At 42.4% G+C, this 11,642-nt stretch overlaps 1 protein-coding gene across 1 annotated transcript in view; it reads right to left on the reverse strand.

Moving 5' to 3' along the window:
• GYPC (glycophorin C (Gerbich blood group)) overlaps positions 1-1,749 on the reverse strand; it is a 43,680-nt gene extending 41,931 nt beyond the window's left edge. The window contains exon 1 of the mRNA XM_082691435.1: positions 1,120-1,749. Coding sequence (XP_082547561.1) covers positions 1,120-1,156 — 37 coding nt within the window. The 5' untranslated portion in view covers positions 1,157-1,749. The remainder of the gene's footprint in view (positions 1-1,119) is intronic.
• Between the last annotated feature and the right edge of the window lie 9,893 nt (positions 1,750-11,642).

The raw sequence follows: 11,642 nt of genomic DNA on the forward strand, positions 1-11,642 counted from the left end.
AGCTCTTAGTATGTGTCAATCTCTATGCTGAACTATTTACAAGCTCTTAATTCTTACAACCCAAGGAAGAATACCCTATTATTCCCATTTTGCAGATGATGAAGCTGGAGCTAAGAGAGGCTAGCTTGCCGCAGGCACCTGGCTAATGGGTGGCACATCTGATCCCACAGCAGGCAGCGGGGCCCTAACTCCAGGACTCTCGTCCTCCCGCAGCACCCAGACTCGCTGAGTACCCTCACCGGCACAAGCGTGGGCAAGCAAACACATGCACCAAGCCACAGTCCACTATGCTCAAGGTCCCCTGGTGAGGCCACACAACCACCTAGATTTAAAAGACTTGTAAACGAGTGTCTCTAGTACCCATATTATTATTATATTAATTACCTAACGTGATTACACTATAGACTCAGAATGTCTCCCCTCTGACAGTTTCTAAGGACCAGATCTAGCCAGGGTGGGGATAGAAGGGATAAACATTCACTGTTTTAAAAAGGAAATTTTAGTTTTTTTTTTTTTAATTGCAGAAGCCCACTGGCCGAGGAGGGCGTGAGGAGGCCTGACAAAGTTTCCCAACATCCTCACAAAGAAGCTCAGGGTATAGGATTTCCCGTCAGCAGGAAACCATGTGCCGTCTTAAAAAGAAAGAGGAATTACAACCCCCCAAAAGGTCAAGGCGAGCCGATGCCTCCGCCATGTGTGCGTCCCTCGCCGCTCCCAGAGAGTGAGTCAGGGCATCGGCGGAGTTTACTGAAGTTTACTCCGAATCCGCCCCCGCGTCCTGGGCCGCGGAGCAAAGAGCGTACGACGTCCTCTCCCTCCCAGAACGTCCTTCACTTACTAGTCTAGGGGCCAGTTCCTGCGGCACAGACTCGGCGGCCACCGCACAAAGACATGGAGAGCCGGCGGCGCGCCGGGAGGGGTGGCCGGGCGGCCTCTCCAGGCCGCGGGGCGCGCAGAGCAGGGCCGGGTTCGGGGGCTCGGGGCTCTACCCGGCGATTCCCGGGGTCAGGCTGCGGTCCCGTCTCTGAGCCCGAGCTCCTGGCCCCCATGGGCCCGGCCAGGAGTGGGGTCCCGGGGACCCCGCGAAGCAGCAGACCCTCACGGGCGGCGGGTACTCACCAAGGCTGGGCCGCGACGTGCCATTGACGCTGTTCATCGCCGACGGGTGCGGGGCGCCGGCGGGACCAGGGGCCGAAGTGACAGCGGAGCGGTGGCGAGGGTCGCGCCGGCCGGCTCCTGACCCTCAGCGGCGGGGAGGAAGCGGCACCTGTGTCACGCTCCTCTGGCGCGGGCCGAGGGGAGGGGCTCCGGCCCGAGATAGGCAGACTTCATTTATTTTTTTTCTGCAGACTTGGCTGGTGGGGTTTCCACCCTTTTCTTTCTTAGTTTCTTTCTTTCTTTCTTTCCTGTTTTTTTTAAACACACATTCCCGCCCACGTCTGAACTCTTCTCTGTTCCAACTTTCCTGCGCAAGAATCACATTTTTCTGACTACGTTTCTGTTTCCATCTGTAGTTACCAGACTCAGAGGTTGTGGTGAATTCCCCTGTGTGTGGACTGAAAAACTCCCAGATGTGACAAAAGGGCCTGTCCCAGCACTGTCAGGGCCGGTGACCAAATAGGGGCAGACTTATTTGAATCTTGGCTGGCTGCTCGGCCACTCCAGAGCAGGGTGGTCTCTCATCGCTGAGGGTCCTTAAGTGGCCTGGGAAATCCCTGCATGGCTGGCCCCTGAAGGGCGCTGTCCCAGTCCCTGGGCTAGTGTTTGGAAAAGATTCCTAGAAAAAGGGATTGCTTGGACAAAGACCATGTGATTTATTTGGATCACTTCTGTCTGAGGCTTCCAGACATAGTAGAGTTTGTAAAGTCTTCACTTAGGGAAATAAAAACTTGAAGCCAATTTTGACACTCTGGTCAGTTAAATGGAGTCGACCTACATCACCCAGAAAGAATGCTATGTTATATGTAGCATTTTATCTCTTCCCTCTCCATGCTAGAGAGAAGGGCAGGGAATTTGAGACCATGGCACCCCTGTTTGAAATCTCAGACCCAAGAGACACCCTGCACTTCTCATGTCTGATGGCTGGTCCCTCCTGCCGGGCTTTTCATTGTTTACTTGACATTCCTCCAGTGAACTGCTGACACCCTCCTGGCTTCTCCCATTAAGATTGCTCTGCTGGAGTTCCAGGGCTGCATTCCAGATGTCTATACAATGTGTGTGCCCTTGGGTATACCATCCAGGTTGAAGGCAATGTAAGGTTGCCCCCTGGAGGTGTGCAGCACAGACAACTTTCCCAATTCTGTGTGGGCTGGTCCAACTCCAGGCATTATTATCAGGACTGCCTCTTTGACACAGTGGGCAAGTGTTCATAATTCTCTTTAGTTAGTTAATGAAGAAATTGACACTGCTTGTCAATATTTAGTGAAATTTCCAGGATGGACATATACATGTTGATGTCAAGGGAACTATTTACAGAATGCTCTTGACCAGGTGTGGAAACTTTTGAGTCTCCATTTCTTCGCTTAGAAAATGGGAACAAGAACACTTGAATTCCAGAGTTTTGCAGAAGCAATGTCTATAAGATAACAGTGGGACAGAGGAGGCATTTACTAGAAACTAGCAACAGTTCAGCATTTTGTTTTGTAGTACTTATAGATCCATGTTGGCTAATAGTATCTCCTGTTTCAGAATTCATAAATTAAACAACTTCAATTATTTGAAATGCAACTGGGGAGCTGGAAGGAAGCCAAAAGAGCCAATAGGTAACCAAAGGACATGTCTCCGGGTTATTGCACCTCAGTTATGGGAAGACTTCTCAAGGCTCACTGACAGGCAGCTGGTTTTTAGATATCATCATAAGATGTCTACTTATGTCATTTCTCACGGTAGGTTGGGTTAAAAACACCAGAATATAACAAGAATTCCTTACAAGGAGGAAGCCAAACAACTAACTAAAGAAAGGTAGAAAATTCCATAAATGATAAGGTCAGATACAAAAACAAAGTAGCATTTATTATACAATTAAAGTTTCTTGGATTCAGCCGTAAATGGAGGATGTGCTGGATCATGGGCTGGCAAGGAACCAGGGCTTTAGGACTCCATCTCGGTTTGAGTCTTCACTGCCTTCCATTGGGCTGACTGTTGGCATTTTATTTAACTTCTCTGAGCCTCAGTTTTTTCATCTGTGAAACTGGAACAATCTGCAAAGTTAGGTTGTTGTGACTAATATATTAGATAATAATGTGAGGAGTACCTGGGTGGCTCAGTCGGTTAAGCGTCTGCCTTCAGCTCAGGTCATGATCCGAGGGTCCTGGAATCGAGCCCCATATCAGGTTCCCTGCTCAGTGAGGAGCCTGCTTCTCCCTCTCCTGGTCCCCCCTTGCTTGTGTTCCCTCTCTCGCTATCTCTCTCTGTCATAAAGAAATAAAACCTTTAAAAAAATAATGTGATAATACAACGTCTTACTCAGCAAATAGCTCAAAGATATTAAGTTTAAGTTATTGGAGAGATTGGTCCTCTTCCCTTGATGGGCACGCTTATAGTAAGGATCCAAAGACATTCTGAAAAGAAGATAAATAGGGTTTAATGGTGAGTGGTTGTTTAGCTTGTAGGGAAACATTTGATATTTTAGAAGATTTAACCATTGAAGTGTTCAATTTTAAGGAAATGAGACACATTTTAAGAAGGCAAAATAAGTAAATGAAAAATTATATTATATGGTAAAAGGCTGATGTTAAGTCACAGAAATGCAGTGTTTCTTCCTGTGTTGGATACTTATTAATGGAGTAGCAAGAACTCAGCTATATCTTATAACAATAAAACTGTTAGCTCATTTAAATCCCATAAATACCATCAAAGAGTATATTGCCAAAGGCCCATTTTAAAACTGAGAAAATGGAGGTTGGGAGCAGTGACAACAATTTGTCTGAGGAAGTGCAGCCAGGGCTGGGACTCAGTTCCAGCAGCCTCAGTAATATGTGCAGGATGTGGCTGGTGTAAGCTACTGAGCTCCCCACAGAGTGACAGGGTGTGATGGAGTCCCAGATGGGAATTTCTATTTCCTTCCCAGAACTACATCCAGCAAGCGTTGCTCATGAGAGGGGCATCCCTGCCCACTTTATCCACACCTAAACAAACACATACTCAGTCCTTGTTCCTTCTTGAAGGGGCCCTACTGTAATCCCTGTCTGTGAGCTCTTACACATAGAGGCAGGCAGATTTTCCTTGGATCTTATAAAATCTCTAATAAAAGTTTTGCCCTGTATCAAAGTGATAGATTTTTTTTTTTAAAGTGACGGGAATGTGAAAACAACAAAAAAAGAATCCCAAACTCTATCAACTGCTCATAATATCTAGCACATTCAGGTACATTTTTTTCTAGTCTCTTACACACTTGTGGACATTTGCTTTATACCTCTGAGACATCACTGAATATGTGATTTTAAGCGCTGAGTTTTCACTACCAAACATTATACCATGATCATTTTCCCATATAAAAGTACAAAAGCTCTTTAATTTGTTTTAATTACTAAGTTGCTTCCTTTTCTTTGCTATGATAAACCATATGAACATAAATATATGCCTTTCATATTTTTACCTTAGTTTATATTCCAGTAATGGAACAACTGGATCAAAGGTTATGAGACTATGTTTCAGGCTTCTGATACATTCATGAGTTGTAGCTGTAACAATTTATATTCTCCCCAACCAAGTGTTCATCTCAGAGCCTCTTGCCAGAATCAAGCATTAGATTTTAAATATTGATAATTCTGTAGATAGGAAATATGTAATTATTTGACTTTGCTTTTTCTTGATTACTAGTGGGATTCAATGTACTGTCATACGCTTATTTAGAAATTGCATGTTCTTTTGGGTGAATATTTTGTTCATGCTGTTTCTCATTCAGAAGGGTGGTTAATGTTTTTCTTATTGATTTATTTGAGCTCTTTATACACAGAAGACAACAACACTTTTTCATGTGTATTGCAAATATTTTCTCCTTGGGCCTTTTTCTGGTTCTTTCTCATTAGCGCAGAAACATGGCTTAACTTAACTGATTGGCAAGTTGGAAGCATTTAAGAAAACCAAACTGTGGCTCTGCATATTTTAAGAGGAGAGGATAGAGGAAGCAGGGGTTTGGTTGGTTAAGGCTCCTGCAAGCTGCGAGTAATGAGGAGCATGGGGTAGGAATGGGGGGGGGGGGTCCTGAGAGATCAGTGAAAACAAACTGTGCAGCCGTGGCCAGGGGCCTCTCCCCTTTCCCAGGGACACAAAGATCTTGAGAAGAATCCATAAATGAGGAGGTTTGAAAGCTGAGAGAGGAGACTCAATGCTTCCTCCTAGGACTGAGGTGCTAGGACCTCTTCTGTCTAGACTTTGCTAAAGGCTGTCTCTCGACATGCCAGGTAGAAAACAGCACCCAGGGTCAGTGAGGTTGTGGACTCAGGTTAGACCCAGAACTGCAGCCTAGGCCCCTAACTTAAAGTGGTACCTCATCTTGGGGTAGATATTAAGGATTCAGAATAACCTGCTTCTGGATGCTTTCTAACAGTATCTTTAAGAGAAGAGGGACTGCAGAGAAACCCAGCAAGAGCACCAAGTGGTCTGGGATCGTTTGAGAAGTGACCATAAGCAAAATCTCATGTGTTGGTGACAGGTCTGAAAGTCCAGCTGTATGGACTATGGTTAAGAAAAGTGAGAAAGCTTAAAAGTAAGGGTTGGGGCACTGGAGGAAGGAAAAGGAGAGAGAGAGAGAGAGAATGAATAGAAAGTCCAGAGATGTCAGGATGGGGTTGGCTTGAATCTTGGGCAGAGAAAAGTCAGTAAAAAGGACAGAGCATATAAGTTAGCCTGGGTGGTTCTGATGCTTTTGTAGATTTAATGACTTCCCAGAGAAACACATCCCAGCAGACATAGGAATGTACAGGCAGTAAAAATCCTCTGAGCACCTAGAATGGGCCAGAACTGGTGCTATGTTGGGTCTTCCTATATGAGGGTATTGCTATGTCACAGCACCCTTACAGGGTAGATGGTAACTTGTTTTAGTCATTTTTTTTTAAAAGAATTTATTTATTTATTTGACACAGAGAGATCACAAGTAGACAGAGAGGCAGGCAGACAGAGAGGAAGAAACAGGCTCCCCACTTAGCAGAGAACCCGATGCGAGACTCGATCCCAGGACCCTGAGATCATGACCTGAGCCAAAGGCAGAGGCTTAACACACTGAGCCACCCAGGTGCCCTGTTTTAGTCTTTTCCCCCCTTTTCCTTCTTTTTCATTTTACAGAAATGGAAACTGAGGACCAGAGAGGTGTGGTAACTATTCAAGTTCACACAGGTACACAGGGACAGCTAGAAATTGAATGAGGACTGTCTGGCCCTCAATCTCTGCTGTAAGGGAGATGCTACTAGTTCAGTCTCTTTGGCACCCATCCTTTGTAACCCAGTGTCCCTAGAAAACCCCAGTGTCTGGTGTTACTGCTCAGCTTGATGCGGCTCTTGCTGGAGGCCCTGAGACACAAGGAAAGGAGACATGGAGTTCCTGAATGAATTTCCAATAATTCCCATCAGAACATCAGGAAATTAGTATCTCCCAGCAAGTAGAGAGTGAATTACTAATATTCAGAGAGCCCTCTTGGGGTCACAGCCCTTTCCCTTCATGTGTAAGTTGTTGGTGTGAACCTGGACTAAAATAATTTGCATCTCCAGCTCCTCCCAGCTGAGGCCTGGGGCCCTCTAAGAGAAGAGCCAGTTTCTTCCTTAGACCCTTTGTTGTGGCTTTTATTCTCTTTGACTAAGAGAAGGGAGAGATTTGGGGTATGTTGCTGTGATGAAGAAGGGAGAACCAGAATGGTAATTATATTTGCCAGACTTCTGCTATGAATGCTACATATTTCATCTCATTTAATCCCCAGAACAATTTCATGAGCAAAGAAAGAACAGGATTTGGGGACACCTGGGTGGCTCAGTCGTTAAGCATCTGCCTTTGGTTCAGGTCATGATCCCAGGGTCCTGGGATCAAGCCCCACATCAGGTTCCCTGCTCAACAGGAAGCCTGCTTCTCTCTTTCCTAATGCCCCTGCTTGCTTTCCCTCTCTTGCTGTGTCTCTCTCTGTCAAATAAATAAATAAAATCTTAAAAAAAAAAAAAAAACACCAAAAAAAAAAAAAAAACAGGATTTGAAACGTGGCAGATATGGCTTTTCATTTCTGACTCAGCACTTGCAACTTTACTAAGTGACTTTGCCTCCAAATTTTCTCATGTCACAGTGGGGTTAATGACACTTACATCTGATGTGCTCTGATGGGTTCTTCTTGGAGGCTCACACATTTATCAAGAAGATAAAGACAGAGACTTCACAGCACTAAAGAAAAAAGTCAAAATATCATGTGTAATACACAGAGAGACATAGATATATAACTTATGCTCACTTACAAATGGAAACAGTCATGCCAAGGCCATAGGGACAAAGGAGACTGTGTATCTATTTATCTCATTAAAAGTTCCTTCAACTGTATAGCTCAATGACAATAGACTTAGCATATTTTGTACTCTTTTTTTTTTTCCATTGCCACCAGCAGTGTAAGGAGCTGTCAAACACTTGGTATTTTGAGCCTTAAATTTACTTAGTTTGATATGTAGGAGTATTTCATTGTGTTCTTAACAAATAAATACATCAGATAAAACGATCAGTGAAGTTGAATGCCACAAGAAATTGGAAAGAGCCCATGGGCAGTGTGTGGGCTTCTAGAATGGTCTTGATATCTATCTTTGGCATGCTCTTAGTAACACTGCATGAGATACTTAATAACAATGCACGAGATCTCTTTGATCTGTAGCTTTCTTGTATGTGATATGTATAGCATATGTATAACAACTCTTTCTTTGTAGATGTGTGGTGAGAATTACAAATGATACATATACAGTGACTGAAATGTCATGGGTACTCCATAAATAGTTACTCTTTTTCTCATTATCTTTACTCATTGGGTGATAAAAGCCACCGAAGCATAAAAAACAGACAGTTCCAGGAAATTATGAGGAAGCAGCAGGGGCCTTGAGACTTAACCATTTTTTTTTTTTTTTAAGATTCAATTTATTTATTTGAGAGAGAAAGGATGAACAGGGGTGGAACAGAAGGGGTGGGACAAGCACACTCCAGGCTGAGCATGAAGCACAATGTAGGGCTTGATCCCACGACCCTGAGAGATCTTGACCTGAGCTGAAACCAAGAGTCTGATGCTCAACCGGCTGAGCCACCCAGGTATACCAAGAGTTAGCTTTGGAATGACTCCCTGTGATAGTTTGTATTATTATTCAGTAAATATTTACTTTTCCCTGCCCCAGAAAAATATACTTCCCCTGTATAGTGCCCCACCCTATGGATATTGGGTTTGGTCACAAGATTTATTTTGGCCAATGGAATGTGAGTGGACATGACCTAAGCCATATCCCAGTGGAGGCTTGGAATGTGTTTGCATGGTTTGGCCTGACTTCTTGTCCTCTGGACCTCTACCATGGGAAGAGCATGTGCCTGGTAGCTGCTGCTGCTTCAGTCTGAGTCCTGCTTTGGAATCCCCACTGGCTCTTACTATGCCATTCTAACGTCTTGATTCATCTGTGAATGATTGTGTTGAGAATTGCTGACAATGGGATGCCTGGGTGGCTCAGTGGGTTGGAGCCTTTGCCTTCGGTTCAGGTTATGGTCCCGGGGTCCTGGGATCGAGTCCCGCATCGGGCTCTCTGCTCAGCGGGGAGCCTGCTTCTCCACCTTTCTCTGCCTGCCTCTTTGCCTGCTTGTGATCTCTGTCTGTCAAATAAATAAATAAAAATCTTTAAAAAAAAAAAAGAATTGCTGACAATGGTGACAGTCTGAATCATATCACAATTTCATTGTATATGGCAACAATAAAAAATAATAAACATGAAATAGATTATCTTGGCAGACAGGAATTCATATGACAGTGGACAGATACTCTAATATTCATCCCTGAAGCTGTTAGTGCTTGTTTTCTCAGAAACATGAACAATAAATACAAGGATCTTCCTGCTTTGAAAAGAGGGAAAAAAAATCTAAAGGAAGCGGCACTAATTTACTTATAGTTTTCTCTGTGCTAATGAAACTTACAGGGTGGAAATAAATTCCACAGAGTATCTTGAAGCATGGAAAAAAGATCAGAATATAGGACCATTTTCAGAACAGGGCCGTTTTCAGAGCAGTAGACATTAGACATTAGATCTAGTGTGACCCTCTTATCTCTTTGTCATGAGGAAAGGTTGATACTTGGTGTGAGGAATCACTTATCCTCCCACCCGCCCATGCACCCAACTATTCATCCACCCTCCATGGATCCAGTCTTTCACTTATTGAGCTAATTTTCCACTGTGTGCCAGACACTATGTTAGGTATACAGGATACAAGGAGGAGTCAGACATAGAGCTGCCATTAAGAAAAGCAGAGACAAGCATTGGAGAGGGACACTTGACAGAAAACTCTTACAGAGTGCTGTAGATGCTACCAGATACCTGGGTAAGACTCCTTCTCTGGCAGGCTGGAGCAGAGTGCACAGTGTTCCCATGTCGTGTCCAGACTTTCAGAAACAGACTATGTCTTGTCACTCTTTTGTAAGTCCTGAAGCAGTTGGCACAGTGGAGCACACAGAGATGGCAGGTGATTGAAATTACGTGGTATGAAGGTAGTAAAACCTTCTCCCACAGTTACCAAATTTTAGGGGTCTGGCTAGTTTACCCCTATGGCTTTGTCCTCCCCTGTGCCTTTATAACCACCTGGTTCCATGTCATTGCCCTATACACACCTGGGCAACACTCTGATGGGTGCCTGATATTTTCCATTCAGCCATTCCTTTTAAAATGCTTGCCTCTTTACTTAGTGTTTGAGGCAAAAACAAGCACTATATTCCCTTTTTAGCTTTAGTGTCCTATTGCAACTACCATTTAGACTGGGAAATATCTATTGCCTCTATGTCATCTTGACAATTATATGAGTTAACACACATAAAACACTAAGAACTATATTTAGCAAATTGTGAGCTCTCAAAAAATGTATTGATATTATTACTAATATTATTATTAGCTAATATATCTTTGTGCTTCTATGGATATTTATGAATGACAGAGCCTTAACAATTGAATTGCTGAATCAAAGGGTAAATAAATTTGAAACATAGAGATACCTGACAGCTAAGTATTTTCATTTCTTCTTCCCTAACTTATGAAAGTCCCAGCTTTACCACCATGGATCAATGGTGTATTAATTTGTAACTTTTAATATAATGTATGAAAAATACCTTTTATTGCTTTTTAATTTTAATTTTTTGATTAAAAGTGAATCTGCACATTATTAGACTTATTCTTGTATGGCTTATTTGTGTTCTCTTTGTGAATTGCCTGTTTAGAAATTTTGTCTATTTTTTCCTTGTGGTGATTCTCTTTAATCTTACTGATTTGTTAGAACTCTTTATATATTGTTAATAACTATTGAATCTCATCTGATGGGGGTTGCTGAAGATATACATATGTTAGCACCAGTAGAATGTACATTTAAGATTAGTGCACTTTACTTTACTGTATGTTAGTTATCATAGAGTTAAACACTTTTAAAAATAGGAAATCAACCAATATAAACAGACCTACAGAAAAGTCAGATATTACATTTATTAGACATGAACTCTATAATAATATGTTCAAGGAGTAAGCTGACAAAATTTTATCAGGAAACTGACATGAAAAATTTTACAAGGAAACTATAGAAAGTTTATATGAATGCTCTAGAAATAAAAATACAATAATAACCTATATTAATTAAGAACTCAGTAAAGGAGTTTCACAACAGATTGGACAGACTTGCAACAAAATTAGTAAGCTGGAAATCTGGTCACTAGAAAATAGACTGAAGCATGGAGAGAAAAAAAACATGCAAAATACAGAAAAAGAATATGAGACAGATGGAGCATGGTGAAAATATATGACAATGAGTTACTGGAGTGCTGGGGGTAGGGAGTAGAAAAGAGAATGAAATGGGGTAGAATCTATACTTGAAAAAAAATCATGGACAATAATTATACCCAAATCACAAAAGACATCAAGTTATAGTTTCAAGTGCTTCAGACTTTAAGCAAAATAAGTGCTACAAATAAACCTATGCTTAAACACATCACAGGAAAACTGATGAGAAACAAGACAGATAATTTTTTTTATTTTTTGATTTTTTATAAGCATATAATGTATTTTTATAAGCATGTAATGTATTATTAGCCCCAGGTCTGTGAATCACCAGGTTTACACACTTCACAGTACTCACCATTGCACATACCCTCCCCAATGTCCATAACTCCACCACCCTCTCTCAACCCCTCCTCCCCCAGCCACCCTCAGTTTGTTTTGTGATATTAAGAGTCTCTTATGGTTTGTCTCCTTCCCGATCCGATCTTATTTCATCCATTCTTTTCCTATACCCCAAGCCCCCCACGTTGCATCTCCACTTCCTCATAATCAGAGAGATCATATGATAGTTGTTTTCTCTGCTTATTTCACTAAGCATAATACCCTCTAGTTCCATCCACATTATCGCAAATGGCAAGATATCATTTCTTTTGATGGCTGCATAGTATTCCATTGTGTATA

The sequence above is a fragment of the Mustela nivalis genome (genome assembly GCF_964662115.1).
Source record: "Mustela nivalis genome assembly, chromosome: 11".
NCBI lineage: Eukaryota > Metazoa > Chordata > Mammalia > Carnivora > Mustelidae > Mustela > Mustela nivalis.